This window comes from Prinia subflava, chromosome 4 (genome assembly GCF_021018805.1).
Source record: "Prinia subflava isolate CZ2003 ecotype Zambia chromosome 4, Cam_Psub_1.2, whole genome shotgun sequence".
NCBI lineage: Eukaryota > Metazoa > Chordata > Aves > Passeriformes > Cisticolidae > Prinia > Prinia subflava.
This window is the reverse complement of record NC_086250.1, coordinates 61684457-61702176: the sequence shown is the minus strand read 5'-3', so window position 1 is coordinate 61702176 and position 17720 is coordinate 61684457. Positions and strand designations below refer to the sequence as shown.

Genomic DNA, 17720 nt, shown 5'->3' with positions numbered 1-17720 from the left:
TCCCGGCGGCGGCCGCGGCGCCGGGGGGGAAGGAGTTGCCCGGGCGCGGGCCGCGGTGCACCCTGGTTTGTGTTCCGGGCGGAAGCGGCGCGGTGCTGCGTAAGGCGGGCGGGCGCGATGCCGGATTACCTGGGAGCCGACCAGAGGAAAACCAAGGAGGAGGAGAAGGAGGACAAACCCATCCGCGGTGAGGGGCCACGGCGGGTGTGCGCTCCGAGCAGCGCCCGGGGCGGGAGTGGGGCGGCCATGTCGGTGCCAGGAGCGGCGAGGGGAAAAGGACTACAAAGGATTAAAAGTGTCTCTAATATGCGCTTTGGCGCTGCGGCCGCCGCCCCCGGAGTGTTCCCCATCCCAGCCCGGCCCGGCGGCGGGCTGGGGCGGTGCCGCCGCTGGCGGAGGGAAGCGGGGCCGGCCTGGCCTCGGGTGACCGCGGCCGCGAGGAATTATTAAATGTTTGCTTTATTTTTTTGCGGGGAACGCCGCGGGAGCGGGGCAGGCCCGGCCCGAGGGGCCCAGCGGGACAGGCACATCCTCAGCCGAGGAGGGGACGATCCCCCTTTTCAGTCTGGTTCTTTTACAAAAGGTTCCTAAAATGTCGAATTTCTTGATTGTGAGAGAAAAAAAAATCCTTTTGTAGTTTAATACTTCCTTTTATAATTAAAGTATCCAACCAAACGTGATACAGTAATGCCACACCTCCCTGAAAGGAGGCTGTGGTGAGGTGGGGTCTCGTCTGCCGTGCCCGCTGTGAGAAATCGAGGAAATGGCCTAGAGATGAGAAGGGGAGACTCGGATTAGATATTAGAAAAAAATGTTTTCGCAGTTCGGGTGGTCAGACATTGTAATAGGTTGCCCAGGGAGGTGGAGGAGTTCAAGAGGTGTCTGGTGCTGTGGCTTAGGGGTTACAGGGGCAGGGCTGGGTTGATGGTTGGATCACGAAAGGCCGTTCCAGCCTTGATGATTCCAGGATAATTTCCTTCTCCTGCCTGAGGAGAGCGCCGCAGAGCTGCCCGTGTGCTGCCGCTTTCATTCGGGACTCGGGGAAGTGTGGGAGGGAAGGCGGCGGCGATGCCCAGGGATACCGGCACGGTGTGAGAGTTGCCGGTTGCCTCTCATGTTTTAGCTTACTGTGGTTTTTCATTTCGTGTTAGCAAATATTTAATAAAGCATCTGAAAGCACAAGCTGTGCAAAATGTAATCAGTGATGGACTTTGAGCTGTTTCTATTCAAGAAAGATTTCTAAATTATAGCAACAGAGTGTTCAGTAGCTATAAAAAACAATCAATGGGCTGGTACAAATAGTGAAGAAAAAAGGATGGATCAATGCAGAAGGTCTTCAGAATCCTGTGTAACACATGCTGCACCCAGATCACCAATACTGTGTGGTTTGGGCTCCATCTGTCTTTAAAAGAGTGGAATTAGACAAGAGAGGAAACAAGGATGGGAAGGGAGAGGGGGTGTTGAAAGTCTGTTAAATGGTAAGTGATGTGAGTGGTGTGGCAGAGTGACACTAGCAGAGTTGTATTTTTCTTACTTAATGGGGAGGAGTCACTGGAGCCACCTCTGTGCAGAGACATCACTAGTGGAGAGTGGTGACAGTTTTTCATTGATGCTTTCTTGAACATCTAGAAACAAGAAGTTTAAAAGATGAAGTTGTGATCTCTTTCATCCCTCTTTTGAACAGTCATAGCCTGGGAAATTAGTCTGAATGAACCAGAGTTGAAGTGGCTTGCTTGCCATGAGCTCTGAGTGGGGCAGGGTTTTGGACTGAAGAGAGTAGCTGGAGACACTGATTTTTATTGTATATCTGATGCTTTTTTGTTCCACTATGGTTCAGTGAAAAGTGGAAACTCAAAAGAATCTCTCCAAAAGACATGTTCTGATTTTTTAGAAGCAAAATTAATACTGCTGGCTTTGTTTTCAGAACTGGAAGCTAAGTCTCTCCTGTCTTGTTTCAGCTCTTGATGAAGGAGATATTGCCTTGCTGAAAACATATGTAAGTAGCACACATTTGTGGGAGTGTTAAAGACACAGCAGTTCCTGTGGGGAATACAGTGCAGGAGTGGAGGGCTGTGCACTTGGCAGGTAGAGAGTAACTCTGCTTCTCCTGGTGCTTTGCTCTCCTGCCAAAATCTGCCCTCCCTTTTCACCTTCCAATGAGAAGGCCACAGCCTGCACACCAAAAATAATCCTGGGCTTGTTAACGTGGAAGTGATTTAGGGTTTGTGTCTCTATTTTTGTTTTGTATCTCATTTCTGATTGCCATAAGGGTCTAACAGCCAGAGCTTTGCTAGGGCTTCTTCACTGGCCAGTTTTCTTGGTTTATGCCATAATTTTAAGACCCCTCCTGCCACAAATTGACTTGCTTTTAGCCATCATGTTAAAAGAATATGATGTTGGGAGGCACTTTCCACAGACAATAAAATGCCAGCCTGCCCTTTCCACTGGGAAGTACAGTTGGCCTGCAAAAGAACTCTTGAAAGATGAAACTTGCAGCTTAGGGATGTTTGGCAGAAGTCTGAATTTTGTTGACACCAAGACTCCTTTACAAAGCTCTGAAACACAGCCTATACCCACTGCAGCTTCTTTTTTTGTTGCCAGTGGTCTGCAAAGGAGATATTGTAAAGCAAATTGAGGTCTGAATTTGCCTGTGTTAGGGATATCTGGATCAAAAAAAGCATTTTATCACGAGCAAGAATTCTGATTTGCCCCTTGATCCTTCTGCTGTTCTCTGTGGATGATTGAAAGCTACAGATGGTTTTCAGAAAGTGTATTCAGAATTCTCTGTATATATGATTTTACTAAGTCTTTGTTAAACTTTAGGAGAAATATTTTGAAAAAGTAAGGCTGAACAGGATTAAAAGAAAAATTATTAAAGTTACAAACATGGAAAATTTCCACCTTCCCAGTTGTGTGTAGTTGCACTTCACTTTTGCAAACAGAAATATTGTTCCTGGAAGTTAATTCTGTCTCTTTTGGCTGTCATCAATGGTTGGCTGTTGTACCAAGACAGTTGTTGAACATCTTGATGTGTGACAGCTCTTGTCATTTTTTCCTAAACATGAGATAATTTGAATTACGAAATCTGCATGATATTCCTCTTCCAGGGCCAGAGCACGTACTCAAGGCAGATCAAGCAAGTAGAAGATGATATTCAACAACTGCTTAAGAAAATCAATGAGCTCACTGGTATGTTTTTGTCTTAGAAGGCTTTCAGTAGAAGAGCCACAGATAGCAAAACAAGTGTTGTAAGAAGTTGATTTCCAATAACTTCTGTGTTGTTTTTAAGTTGTTTTTAAGTTGTTATTTTTTTCAAAAGAACCTAGTTCTTTATTTGGTAGTGTGATGTTTTTGCTTGTTAGGTGATGTTTTTTTCAACTGCTAATCTGTACATCTGATTTTGTAATTTTGTACTTTAACACATTTTTAGTCAAAACTGGTTTTTATATATAATGGTGGTATGAAACCAATGCCCCTTTCTGACACCAGATAATGAAGTAGTAATCACAATTAATTTGTTTCCTAGTTTTTCTTTCACTGATGTGTATTTTTTTTCCTGTTGCTAATCCTGCAGTGGCTCTCAGTTCTGCCAGGAAGATCACAGTTTCTCTTGTAAAATAATCTTGTTTCTTTTAAATACATCATGGAGATGGTACTTGTTATCTGCATGTTTTGGAAGATTTGTGGGGTTTTTCATCTGTGTGAATCCCTTAGTTTCTGATATTTTGCACTGGAGCTCAGTGAAGGCACTTGAGAGTTTCCGTGCTCTAGTGAAATGTAGATATCCACTGTCAGTGCTCTGTCCTGCTGTAATCATCCTCACACTGCACAAGTGTCTGAGAGGGATCTGAATGTGCAGCTGGCACAGTCACGTAGGCTCTTCCCTTAGGAAACTTGTTTTTTAGGAAATCCATCAAAGATAAGTGTGTGTGTTGTTTTGGAGGTCTCTCAAGCTTCCTGCAGGGTTATCTCGAAGGTTTTAGTGTGGGAAGGATGGCTGACATCCCAGCTAGCTGCTTCCTCCTCAGCTTGTTTGTGCTGCACACAGGAATCAAGGAATCCGACACTGGCTTGGCCCCTCCTGCCCTTTGGGATCTGGCTGCAGATAAACAAACTCTCCAAAGTGAGCAACCATTGCAAGTTGCAAGGTGGGAGCACTCTTATCCTTCCAGTAGAGCTCCATAGTGTTAAAAATTTGATTTACAGCTTATGTGTTGACTTCTGTTAAAAAAATAGTTCATTTTGTGCATATTGAAAGTGCGTTTACCACTGAATCATAAAGGAACTGTGATTATGTGCAGTGTATTTCATACTTGTATTTATTCCTGCAGTTGTATGATGCTGTAAAGGTGTAATCACAAGTACAGCAGGTATTCTGGTGTATTTGGAGAATGTGACTCTTGATGCTTATGCAGATAGCAAACAGTTTGTCTGCCTGGAGGTGCAATTGTGTTTGTGTGCTAGGTGCACAAAGATCATCAATGCAGACTCCGAGGATCCCAAGTACATTATCAATGTCAAGCAATTTGCCAAGTTCGTGGTGGATCTCAGTGACCAGGTGGCACCTACTGACATAGAGGAAGGCATGAGAGTTGGGTATGCAAAGTCTTTGTTTTCTAGTGAGTCTTTCTGCAGACTGAAGCCTTCTCTGAGTTGTCTCATGATGTAGTTTGACAGGTCAACAAGCCCTCATCTCCGGTTTTTGCAGTGGTTGAAATTACACCACCACTGTCTTTCTCTTGGATGACAGTAACTCACCTGTATGCTCTGCTGGAATCTTGTTTTGATGTTATTTTGACAAAAAAATAACAAAACCCCAGTGTCATTGGATAGAAACCTTCCCATTTGGGCCCCAGCAGTCCCAGCTTTCAGAGAGACTGTGTACTCTTGTTCTTTGGCACTCTGAGGTTACACTCAGGGCAGCCAGGAAATGTTCACTGAGGGTGTAAAATCGGTTACTTTAAGAGTCAATATTTTCCAAGTTTGCTGTGTGGAATATTTTGAAATTTAGTTTTCAAAATACTTTGGAATTAATAGTTTTGGAAAACTTAAAAATTTTCTGCAGAAAGAATTCCAGTATCTAGCCTACCTGACTATTAGCTTTCAGGGCTGGGCTCTCTTGATGCCAGAGAAAAGAACAGTTCAGGAACTCAGCTTCTTGTTTACAGAGTTGTTTCTACATAACACTTTACTTAACCAGTGTTAAAATAACAGTCTTTGTGCTTCCTCACCAGGGTGGACAGAAACAAGTACCAAATCCATATCCCCTTGCCTCCAAAGATTGATCCCACAGTCACCATGATGCAAGTGAGAGTTCCTTTACTTACTTTGACGAGGCTTTATCTTGTGATTCCTTTTGCTGAATTTTGTTGTGGGCTGTTGAAAGCCCACAGAGATTTGCAGCACTGGTAACTGCTCACTCACCTCTTTGTTGTGCAGGTGGAAGAAAAACCTGATGTCACTTACAGTGATGTTGGTGGCTGTAAAGAGCAGATTGAAAAGCTGAGAGAGGTGGTTGAAACCCCTCTGCTTCACGTAAGTACCTCCAGATTGAAGCTTCTGCTATTTTGGAAGTATTCTGGTCATCTGTTAGCATCTGAAAAAGCAAGAAAAGACAATGTCACAGAGTGTAAACAGCTTAATGAAAGAAAGTCAGGTTTTACCAAGTGAAATCCAGCTCAGCCTCGTTTACATTGCTCTTCATTAACAATTTCCTTAATTTGCATATACTTTTTGATGCACATAATCTTTAATTTGCACATAACCTTGCCTTCTGGCTCCTTTTGTTACAGCCTGAAAGATTTGTGAACCTTGGAATTGAGCCTCCCAAAGGAGTGCTTTTGTTTGGACCACCTGGCACAGGCAAAACCCTCTGTGCCCGTGCCGTGGCTAACAGGACTGATGCCTGCTTCATCAGGGTGATTGGGTCTGAGCTGGTGCAGAAATACGTGGGAGAGGTGAGAGCAAGTACTGGATGGATTCTGGAGAGGTTTGCAGATTCCCCATGTGGGTACCAGAAACCACAGTGGGGCAGGGGATGGAGGTACTTGGAAGCTGCAGGTGCGGGAGCTGTCAAATGACTGCAGGTCAGGCAGTGGTGACATGACCTCAGCTTTGCCTTCACTGATGAGAGGCATTTTGCAGTACTGAGTTCAATCTGCAGTTCAGGAGGACTCTGGAATTAGGAGTCTGCTCCCAACTCTGCCACTTATTTTTCAGTTGGCCCTGAGGTAAATTACTTCATCTGTACTTTTGAGTTTAAGAGCAGTCATTTTTCTCTCCTTTATGAGTTGCTTCAAGCTTTATACTTGTCCCATTATATATGTGAACAAATAAAAAGAGTTGGAAACTTAGAAGTGTTGGGAAGCATGAAAAGTTTGATTTTAATAGTTTAACGTGCCTCAAATCTCTAACAAAATTTTGATTTTTTTGCTTTCAGGGAGCTCGAATGGTTCGTGAACTCTTTGAAATGGCCAGAACTAAAAAAGCTTGCCTTATATTCTTTGATGAGATTGATGCCATTGGAGGTATGTTTGTAGCAGCTACAGTTCTAATCTCCTGTGAGAGCTTCCAGGTTTTCTTGTAGTTCTGTATCTGGATTGCTGCATTTCAAAAAAAGTACTTGTAAATACTGAGTTAGCAAAACTACTCCCAGCACACCCCATGTCCAGGAAGCTGTTAGGAAGTGGTTATAAACCCAGATAGGAAGCTATTTTTGCACTTTTGTGCCTAGGCTGGGTACGGGTATAAAGTCTCTAAAGATCTTACCACATCTTGATTTCTAAATAAAGTAGTTTATTTATACAAAAGCACATATCTGAAGGCAGAGAGTTCTAAGAGCGGCCTTATTCTACAACCAGTTACAAACCTAGGCAAAGAAAGTCTGAACAAGACAATAACTAAAGCATAGAAATCTTAACACATACAACTCAAATGAGACAGCGAACAAAGCATAAGATTCCTAACAAACAGAGCTCTAATAGAACTATAGACAGAGCATATAATTCACAGCCTCAGGGTAAAGCAACCTCTTATTACTGTCTGCATTTTCAATCGCTGGGATCACATTAACAGAGAGGAATCGATCACAAATTTCAGACAGGAATCTCAGCCACAGGGATCGTAGTAACAAAAGGGACCCCGAAATTCCAAACCCACACAGAGCCCTCGACCACAGGGACGCGGACGCAACGGGAAATCCCGAACCGCACAGAGCTCCCGTCCGGGGGATCGCGAGGGCAGTGGGGGCCCGTGCCACGCAGGGTTCCCGAGGGCAATGGGGGCCCGAGCCGCGCAAGGTTCCCGTCCGCGGGATCCCTCCCCACACAGAGTCCCCGACTGTCCCAACCAGCGCACCGGTGGCAAGTGCTGCAGGGGGAAAAGGGGGGACCCCGGGGCCCAGGTCCCTTGGAGCGGGGACCGCGATGTATAATACCTTAAAATCCCGTCTTGGCTCCTGTCAAGGATCGTTCCTCAGGTTGCAGAGAGTGGAGGTTGGATCGATGGATCGAATTGATCAATCAATCGATGCCTCCACCTCCAACCCTGAGGCTTTTTATCCCAAATTGCAAAATGCATATTCATGTTTTTTATCTACACACTAACCAATCTAGGTACAATTCTAAAGTTCGTAAAACTACGAAAAACAGTATCAGAACCTACGCACATAACATATCTATTAACGCAAAACACTATCTTGCTAGCCTCAAGTTCTATCTTGTTATTGTAAAAAACCTCTATCCTATCATATATGAAAAACTCTATCTTCCCTGCATAAAGTTTATACGAGTTACAAACAGCAGTCTACCCTATTTTTGTTATGTCTTTAAGTTTATACGAGTTACAGACAGCAGTCTACCCTATTTTTGTTATGTCTTTATCACTAGGCCTGAAGCTGTGTCCTTCTACACTGAACTAGGACTTAGGGCATGTAAAGCTTAAAGCTAAGGGTTAGATTTCTACTTTGTGCATTTAAAGCTTTTATACATTCTAATTTTTCTAAAGGCTTTAATTCTATCTCTGTACTTTTCACTCTCTGTGGAGGATCCATGGAAACATGGACTCCGACACTTTTGGAACACCCAGATTCTTTGAACTTTAATGAAAAATCTCTGTATTTTGTATGCAAAAAAGTACTGTTAACTTAAACCTCCTTCAGCTCCTGGACTACATTCCACGTCTTTGTTACTTCCTGAACATTATTTTTTGTCTCAAAAGGAAGTGCTTAGCTCCTTTGAAAATAGAATAGTTTTTACCTAGGTAGGGAGAAGGATGATTTTGGTTGTGCGAAGGGCAGAACAAACACCACATGGGTGAATTCCAGCAGCTTGGCCAGTAGGCAGATAGATGCCCTTTTGTACTAAGGACCCTTTTAACTCATCACACCTTTTCAACTCATCACAAATACTTGTATGCACTTTTAAACCATTTTCCCAGGTGTCCTGTGTTGTATCCACTGTGACACCTCTGTGTCCAAGGCCTCTGTGAAGCCCGTGTGTGTCCCCTGCAGGTGCCCGTTTCGATGACGGCGCGGGCGGTGACAACGAGGTGCAGCGCACCATGCTGGAGCTCATCAACCAGCTGGATGGCTTCGACCCCCGGGGCAACATCAAAGTGCTGATGGCCACAAACAGGCCGGACACCCTGGACCCAGCTCTGATGAGGCCTGGCAGGCTGGACAGGAAGATAGAGTTCAGCCTGCCTGATCTCGAGGTGAGAACTCTCTGTTTCACTGCTAAGTGTGTTCTGACAGCAGTTAGGGCATCATTGTCTGGAAGTTCATGAGAATCAGCAAATGCAGCACTCTTAAATTATGTGAAACTTTGTGGAAATATGGGGGATTAATGATGTGCCAAAGGTTTTCCCACACTGCACAAGATTCTATCCTGGCTGAGAAGCCATGGTAAGCAGCTGTAATCACTGTATGTTCCTGCCTCAACAGAGAAAAAATCCTTTAACCAGGTCCAGAATTTAGTTGAGAAGTTTGGAGTGTGTTTTGTTTGGCTCTTTTGGGAGAGATTTCTTGAGGCACTTCCATGATGAAAGCCCTTTTTAAAGTTACTTCTTGCTTTAGTATCATGGGCACTTAGTAATTCTAGTCCAGACATGGGAAACCATAGTTGGGCAGCAGAGGCATGTTCCATTTGCCTGTGCTGAGGACACAGACAGCTGCAGGCTGGTGTCATCAGCTCTTTCCTGCCATGAACACCTCTGTCCTCCTCACTTCCCTCCAGGGGCGGACTCACATCTTCAAGATCCACGCTCGTTCCATGAGTGTGGAGAGGGACATCAGGTTTGAGCTGCTGGCTCGGCTGTGTCCGAACAGCACAGGTAAGCCAAATGTGTTTCTTTCTCCACTTAAAGAGTTCTGTGTGTGCCCCGTGTCCCTGGCAGTGAGGGCTGAGTTGTCTGTCCCTGTCTCTCCCAGGTGCTGAGATCCGCAGTGTGTGCACGGAGGCGGGAATGTTCGCCATCCGCGCGCGCCGGAAAATCGCCACCGAGAAGGATTTCCTGGAGGCCGTGAACAAAGTCATCAAATCCTACGCCAAGTTCAGCGCCACCCCCCGCTACATGACCTACAACTAACGCCTGGGAAGGGTCTTCCTCATGCCCAGAACTTCCTGTGGAACAAAAACCCAAGTGTAGTGATTCACGTTTAGTTCTTGGAAGCTAGAAATAAATGGAGTGTTCCAAACGGTAGGTGTGTGTTCAGTGTGAGTACTCTGCTCCAGTGGAGTGTTGCTGCTCTAGGGAAAAGATTTCAGTGAGGTTACAGCAGCACGGCCTAAGCCACAGATAATTTTAAATCAGATACCTGTGCAATGTCAGACATCCCAAATTTGGATCTCTGGTCACCATCTACACCCCAAACCTTGAAATCTGACCCATTCTTCTGCTAGAAGACCCCTGAGTGATGCCAGTGTTCCTGGGTGTGCTGAGAAATGCCTGTGTCCCAAGAAAACAGGAGCTGCCAGGGGAAGGCATGTGTAGGGGTCTGAGTAAATGTGCAGCTCAGGGAAAACATGAAGTGACATTTTTTCCCTCGGTGAATGCTCTGGTACCATTATAACTTTTTTTTTTATCTTCAGTGGTTTTTCTGTCCTTTTTGCTGAGCTTCTTTGTATTGTCTTACAAAACAGTCAGTGGATCGAGGAGGAGGAAGGTGTAATTTTTTAGTGCTAAGGGATGGAAAATTCCTTTTCCCTGATCCTGCTGTGAAGAGTTTGACATCAGTGTGGTAGTGAGCACTTTGATACACTCTGTGACTTGTGTGAGATGCTGCTGCACATGGGCTGACCCTGGCAGGGTCCTGGTGCTCTGTAGCTGAGTGGTGGCTGGGAGTTGTTGGCCACGGGCAGCCTTGGAAGGTTAATGCTCATTTATCTGACCTGTTCCTGTAGAGCTGGGTGTGCTCAGCTAAAAACAATCGTCTTCCATTTTCCTTTTCTTTCAAGTGTTACATTCAAGTGGTTTCAGGGGAAGAGCCTGAAGAAATACCTGAGGGAAAATGCTTGTGGGAACTGCTTTGCTTGGAAGTGAGAGAAGTTTTATTGTCAGTTGTATAAAAATGAGACCCATCAATTTATCAAGCTTAGAATATTAAGCCACTTTGACATTTTTTTGGAAGTGTGCAATAGGGAGAGTATGCAGCCATGGACTGGATTAGGATTCTGGTTGGTGTCAGTATCTTGATATGGAAACTTGGGCAATCTCATGCTGTGTGACAATAATGTGTCATTTCAGGAAGAACGTTTTAGGGAGGGATGCAAGTTTAGTGGTGGGACAGAATTTTCAGAAAGCGGCTCTGACAGCATCTTTATCTGCCAGGAGCAGCACTTGAAATCGAGTCTAGCTTTTAATTGAGAAGGGTAAGTGAAGTAGGGAGAAGGAGTTTGGATCTTACCAGGTATCCTGAATGATCACCCATGCTCTTGTGAAAAAAGGAGGGGAAAGGAACATGACCCTGATTATCAGGAGGTACCGACCCAGGTTTAGGGCATCCAGTGCCAGCTGCTGTGGCTGGGCTTCAGCAGCAGGGGGGAGGCACTCCCGTGTCCCTGCAGACACTGGAGCCCTGTCACAAGGTTAAAGGAGTGGGGTGGTTATGCTGGACTGACAAGCTTTAGGTGGGATTTAACTTTTAGACAGTGGGCTGTTAATCAGTGAGCTGAAGAGGAAGGGGGTTCCCTTCCCTGGGGCTGGCTCAGGCTCCCAGGGGGGAGCAGTGCTTCAGCTGCTGACAGCAAAGCACAGGAAGAGCTGAGCAAAAGCTGCCAGCTTTGCCTCTGTGGGATGAGTTATCAGTACTGCTGGGGGTTGCAGGAGCATTTCTTCTGCATGGTCTGGGATGGGGGACTTTCCTGGGCAAAGGTTCTTAGTCCAGATTTCAGCAGGTCCCCAGCAAGTGCAGCTGTTACTGCCAGGATGGGAGATCAGCTTTAGTTGTATCCCTGTGGAGCCTGATGGGGAGAGGCTTTGTGGAGGTGGCAGAAGTGAGGAGCAGGAACCAGCACAGCAAGGAAAACCTGCCCGGAGGTGGAAACCTCTCCTGGCCCCTCCCTTGGCATCAAACACTTGTAACTGGAGCCCTCAGCCTGTCCCTCACACAGAGTCTCACCGAGACAAAGTGGAAAATTTTGGTAAGTGACATCACTTTATTTTGGAAGTTGACAGGATTTCAGTGTGAACTGAAGAGACTACAGAGTTAAAAACTGAAGCTGCGACAAGCTGAAAGTAGAAAAATATACTGTATGTAGATACAAAGGCTTGTTGAAGTAGTTAACATTATAAAATGTACCAAAAGTCGTTTAAATAAGCACACACAATGTCTTGACATGCATGCACTTCATCCTTTGAACTCCAGCTAAGCAGCAATTTCTGATGCAGAAAGCTTCCCATCCCTATGAGCAGGGGAGTCTGAGGAAATAAAGTGTCTTCCCTGACTTCCCTGGTTCCTGGGAAACAGTTTACCTGAAGCAAGCCCAAACTGCAACAGAGCCTGAAATAAAATAAGAGTATTACATTCTGTGATCAGAGGTGAGGAAGGTGTCTGAATTCCTAATGCACAGGACCTGAGACCTGAGGGTGCTGAATGAAACGGCACTGACACCCCACTTGTCCTGTGCTCTCAAAATAACTACAGAGAAACACTTCTAGGTTCCTGCAGCTGCTGAGTTTCACAGTGACTGCTGTGAGGAAAACAGGGCCATTGAAGGTTTCTTTTGCATGATGTCCATGGTTTTCATCTCACACCTGAAGTGAGGCAGACTCACACCAGGCTGGCAACAGAAAAAGAAACCCCACACTACTGTTTCTTTTAAAAAACCCAAATGTACCATTTTTGAGTTCTTATTTCTCAAAGCACTTAAAAGCTCAGGCAGAAGCAGCAGTACTGGGACAAAGATGGGCAACAGAAAAGTACCTTTTTTTCCTTTGGATCACTGAGACCTTAGACCTTGCTTAAATATTCATTCCAGCCTAAGAGACTGCATATAGGGCATCAGTTCCTAATTTAAATAGGCTTCATTCCTGTCTTAAACCAGTTTTGTCTTCAAACTTTGAAGCTAAATTAAGTTTAGCTTAAAATCAGCTGTATTCTTTTCTAGAAAGTTGAGTTTTGGCAGTGCAAGTACCATACTGATAATGTAATAATTAAACAATGAGTTTCTGACTTGGAGTTCACTTAGAGCAAAAATGAAGAATTGGTATAGCTGAGACAGGTTAGGTATTTTTAAAAATATAACTCTACCATCCAGGTTTAAAAACAGCAGCAGCTAAATGCCACCTGTGTAAATTCATTAATCCAGCTGACAGATTATTATAAATTGTACGAATCTGTTGTATGCAGACGTTGACATCAGGCTTTAAAAGTCATCTAAGAAAGTTCTTTAAAGACACTGGTACAGTGTATTGCACTTGCAGAACAGTTGCCTCCTGCAAGACCCCACTCGCAGTGAGTTAAAGTGCCCATTTTCTCAACAGGAATAGGAATGTCACCTTGTCCACCAGATTCTGATTGCAGCAGAATACACTGAATTTTCTTTTCTTGCATAATTTTGTGCTTGTGTATTATTGGAAGGCTATACCCTGATTGAAGGAAAAAAATTCAAGAGCATGAAGGCTTCCGCTTCCTTATCCACTCTTCCCACAAAAAATAAACACCACCCCATACCCGTAGATACAAACAGCCCCAGGCTCTCTTCAAACTGTGCAAATTAAATACTCAGAAAGAGTCTCCATCAGCAGAAGTCTGGCTCCCATTCTCCTCGATGCCACTCTTCAAAGGTTGGAGTCAGCCTTTGCAGCAGACCCATCTTTCCCTTGGCAAGCCAGGACAGCATCGTGAATGCTGTGAAACAGCAACTCTCTTGTTACACTTCCATCAAAGAAATTCAGTCTTGTCAGCTCATTCATCACAGGGCCTACAAAACAAAACCCAAACATGGCATCAGCACACCCACTCAAGTACGAGCATGGAAGACAATGGCATCCCAGGAGGAAGGTGAGAACTTGTTCTCTTACTTGTTCTTACTAAAAAGTTTGAAAGAGACAGGTGGATCACATGCTACTTCTACTCCAAACAGGTAATTCTCTTATGCAGACCCAGACAGAGGCCTGTTCTTGGCAGAAGATGCTACAGTCCCAAATATCAGACATTGGGACGTTTCAGGCTTTTTTCCTTATTACATTACCACTACAATTCCAAGATACGAAGTGTGGCATTAACAGCTTGCCAGGTGGAAGAACTGGGAGCAGGATCCAGTCCTCACAAAGCTCATTTCATCAGTGCTCTACCTTCACTAAAGTTAAGGCTCTAATGTATAGGGGCTTGCTTTCCCTCAAATCCACATTTATGTAAAGTGCTGATATTACTGAGGCACTACTGGCAGCAGAAAATTCGGGAGCAGAGGGAAGGGGATAAAACACAATCTCTCCCATAAAGCTCACCAAAAAAAATCTCAACTCACCACTACAGCTGGCAATGCAGACACAGACACCAACTTCCTTGTATTCTTTTATAATCTACAACAGAGTTAAGCTCAAGTTAAATGCAAATAATACATCATCATACACATCACAGTTCTGGAAGCCAAATACTGTGAAAGCTGCAGAGTATACATTCCCCAGTATTCAGCTAAAACTTATAGAATTAAACCAGTGATTAGGTGAGATATTGGATGTATTTGAGCAGGAAGTTATGCCTCATGCTGACAGGTTCCTTATTAGGTATCTGAAGTTTTCTGTGGGTTCTTCTGGAGAAAAAAAAACCATCCTACTTACTGATTTTAGTGTTTTTGCTCCAACTGAATCCACGAAGTTCACTGGGGTGAAATCCAGAATTAAAGAGTGAATATTTGTTTTGGGCTCCACAAAGTGTTCATGCTCATCATGAGGCATGTCTTGTACACTGGAATCTGCAAATTTTCCATTCACAGGTAAGTCATCACTTGCTAGCTCGTGTTTAACACTTGCTTCTACGTCGTTATTCTGGGAGAGAAGATGAATAAAGCTTACAGGCAGTCAATGCTTTTTCAGTGTAAATTCCTTTGCTCCCCTCACTCATGTGTTCTTTAAGCCTTTAAAAGGGGACAAGCTTCTGGTCACTACAGAACATGGCTTGACATGCACACACACTTCCTTGTCTTGGGTATATCAAGGTTTGTTCTCTAATGCCCAGCCTTTTTACAGTCACACCCAAGCAGCTTAAGGCTGATCTCTCAGGACTGAATTACCCACTTCCCTCAAACACTGACACCTGTTCATCTTACTGACACAGTTCTACTACATCTCCTTGTCTTATCACTGGCTGATTCCATCAAGACCTATATATTCAAAGTAAAGAACAGCAATTGGGCTCTCAAGTTAGGCCTTTTTTAGGTTTCCCATGGCACCATCTCCCACCATGGTGGTGAGCTTAAACATGCATAAAAGTACAAGCACGCCCCAAATAACCCTTCTCAGTGTGTCTTGGCCATGCCAGGATTAGCAGAGGGGATGGCACCTTCCTGTTACAGGAGATGCTAATTAGAATAAATTTTATTGTATCTTATTTCTGCATTATTATTCCAAGTGTGTGGGGAGGGGCAGAGACAGGGTCCCTTTGATTTCTGCCAACACCACCGGTGAGACACAGCATGAGAGTGTGGAGAGTTTCTGTGCACTCTGTGCTACCTGAATGCAACCAAGGTCCAACCCAATTATCCAATATAGCAGTGAGCCTCTGGTCCCTACGCTGATCCTGCAGCCACCTGTCCCCACTGCACAGCACTTGCTCCCTGAGCAGCACACCTTGTATAAAACACAAGAGTGGTGACACCTGTGAGCTGATAAAGCAGAGGTAAATATTTACCGAAGAGCTCACCAGCTTCAGCACAGCCTTCGTTCTGTATTTATTTGCTGCCTTTATCTCCTTGGCATGGCGCTTCTGGGCTTTTCTCCTCGCTGCTAACAAGGCACTAGGGTCCACTCCAGTCTGTCAGGAGAAGAAACTATGATCAGAGGAGATTCAGCTTGTTAGGATGGCGCCGGAGTATCAATTTGCACCAAATTAATCACTGCCGTAAATTTCAACAAGAAGCCTGCATTTTCCAGCTTCCCTTGGTGGGGGTGAGAACAGTGTAAAGAAGGAATCATTGGCAAGCACTGTGTTAACAATGAGGGAAAGATGCATCTCATTCTTTTCTTGAGATCAGAGAGTGTCGTGTTTCAACCAAACGCTGATTGGAGTGCAGAGAGCAGAGCGAGGGAAGTGCACTGGGCAATGATCACTAATATCTCTGGCTTTGTGAGGGCAAGTACCACCCACCTGTTTTGTACAAGACTCGCCGTGGGAGCTACAGAAAGATTTTTCACAAGTTAGTACAGTGCAGTTGTCCCCGGGTCAGGGGGTTGTGCTGTGGCCACGGCCACCTAGTGAGAGCAGGGTGACAGGGCAGCAAGGCACGCCCTGCGTGCAGCTCCTCTCTCGCCCATGAGAGGCACTAAACGCCCACAGTATTCCACGGTCTTACACTGCAGTAAAGTTAGTTACCCAACAAGGAAACTTTTGTTCCCATTCTGTTTTCAGCTCAGCAACTAGTTCCCTGCTGAAAAACAAAGGTTTGAGCGGTTTGTGCTCTGCACCCACCACTTTCCACTAACGAGCAGTCAGTATGAAGCTACACTTTGTCTGTTTATTCCCTCCCACCATGTTGTTGCTTCCTAAGATAATTTGTAGCTGGCTGGAGGGTCACCTTCTCATATTTTACACAACACCAGGCTGAGAAACACTGTGCTAAAGGCTCCACTAAAGGAGCTGAAAGATGAGCATGTTTCAGGAGCCAGTCTGAATTTTCAGGACACAGACATTAAAGAATTTACTTTACTCACCTTTTTCTTCAGTGCTCTTGTATAGGACTCACTATTAGCAAAATAAAGAGATGTATTAGCTTGAAATATTTTGATTCCAGGATATTCTTTAACCTAAGGAAAATATTGGATGTGCACAGTTAAACAGAACGAAAGCCCCTGTGTGATCACAAGACACAAGAACATGCACCAGTCTGGATGCTCTCAGCACGTGCCAGATAAAGAAGGCTGGCACTGTTGTGAGCAAAGGCAACCAGATTGGAACCTCCCCCTTTCCCAGTGTGATACTGCACACGATCAATGCCTGGTAACATTTCTCCTTCTATATTACACCAAAATGTACAGCCATAAAAAAATTAAATATTTGCAGTTCTCTGATGTTGCTATTTGCAGCTGGTATTACCACGAGGAAATCATGCTCTCCTAGAATTGCTTCCTTTTAGCCTCCCTTTCTACAGGCATAACAACTTATTTCCCTCTTTCTCTCTTCTTCTTTCTCGACTTCCCAGGTACCAAAAAACCAACCTTTCAAATCTTTGGTTTTCTTCAGACCTTCAAACAGGTCTTGATATTCACTCCTCTCCCCTACTTTAAATGCAGTCACCTCTAAACAGGCTGAACTGTGACATTTTGCATGCAAATGACCTGGCCAGCAGCAGAGGCCCAGCCTGCCATATGCTGCCAACCCCACCTTTACCCAGGAGGAAATGCTGGCTGCATTCAGTGTGACAGAAATGAAGCCTCCTCTCCTTTGCATACAGATATAAATGTGTGCACTCACACTCCTGCTTAGCATCATATTTAAAGCAGAACTGCATTAGCTTTTTCCATAGGTTTTTACAGACTGGTTCCTCAGTAAAGGAGGATGTAACTTTCACGGCAGCATCTCTGAGAACATAGCAGAGAGTGCAGAAAATTGTAGCTGCTCTTTGGGAATAAATACAGCATGTTTATATCCACTGCACTGACAAAATGTAATGCTTTCATCAACTTCTGGTTGAACAAAAGGGCAGTTATGAGAAGCTAAATGCATGGAGAGCAATTGTGTCATTAATCATGTATTTTTAATGAGCAGGGGATGGGGGGGATGCTGTTTTGAACAGTTTGTGCAGTTCTGAAGAACACACAAGTTCTGGGTTCCATGGATTCCATGCACTGCTGCCACACACATAACGAAGGTGGCCTGGATGCCCTTGTGTACACAGCAGGGCTGGCAGTGGTATTCCAAACACCTGGACAATGGAACTGGTATAAAACTACATTTAATCCCAGCCTGGTGAAATGTACGTGCAGTAGAAAGAGCTCGCATTTTGAACAAAGCAACTTTTACTACTAAACCCAAATTTATTTCTTTCCTTTCAACACAGGCAAAT

General features: G+C 44.6%; 2 protein-coding genes across 6 annotated transcripts in view; one reads left to right on the top strand and one right to left on the bottom strand.

Moving 5' to 3' along the window:
- The first annotated feature begins 40 nt into the window (after window positions 1-40).
- On the top strand, window positions 41-9699 carry PSMC2 (proteasome 26S subunit, ATPase 2). The gene is made up of 12 exons (XM_063396926.1): window positions 41-187; window positions 1959-1996; window positions 3108-3189; window positions 4049-4148; window positions 4465-4596; window positions 5235-5307; window positions 5440-5535; window positions 5793-5957; window positions 6440-6527; window positions 8510-8712; window positions 9234-9330; window positions 9428-9699. The coding sequence occupies exons 1-12, from the start codon at window positions 118-120 to the stop codon at window positions 9583-9585; spliced, it is 1302 nt and encodes a 433-aa protein (XP_063252996.1). The 5' UTR covers window positions 41-117; the 3' UTR covers window positions 9586-9699.
- A 1931-nt stretch (window positions 9700-11630) lies between these two features.
- The window catches only part of SLC26A5 (solute carrier family 26 member 5), a 33951-nt gene continuing 27861 nt past the window's right edge, over window positions 11631-17720 (bottom strand). For 4 of the 5 annotated variants that reach the window (XM_063396919.1, XM_063396917.1, XM_063396918.1 and 1 more), the window contains exons 16-20: window positions 16369-16461; window positions 15350-15472; window positions 14281-14487; window positions 13968-14022; window positions 11631-13421 (exon numbers count right to left, since the gene is read on the bottom strand). In XM_063396919.1, coding sequence (XP_063252989.1) covers window positions 13279-13421; window positions 13968-14022; window positions 14281-14487; window positions 15350-15472; window positions 16369-16461 — 621 coding nt within the window. In that variant the 3' untranslated portion in view covers window positions 11631-13278. The remainder of the gene's footprint in view (window positions 13422-13967; window positions 14023-14280; window positions 14488-15349; window positions 15473-16368; window positions 16462-17720) is intronic. The other variant, XM_063396920.1, reaches the window with a different exon arrangement.

Excerpts from the sequence above, each read along its gene's own strand:
- PSMC2 (XM_063396926.1), top strand. The coding sequence starts at position 118 with ATGCCGGATTACCTGGGAGCCGACCAGAGGAAAACCAAGGAGGAGGAG. Across the intron at positions 1,997-3,107 it reads TTGCCTTGCTGAAAACATAT|GGCCAGAGCACGTACTCAAG; the intron begins GTAAGTAGCACA and ends TTCCTCTTCCAG. Across the intron at positions 4,149-4,464 it reads CAACCATTGCAAGTTGCAAG|GTGCACAAAGATCATCAATG; the intron begins GTGGGAGCACTC and ends TTTGTGTGCTAG.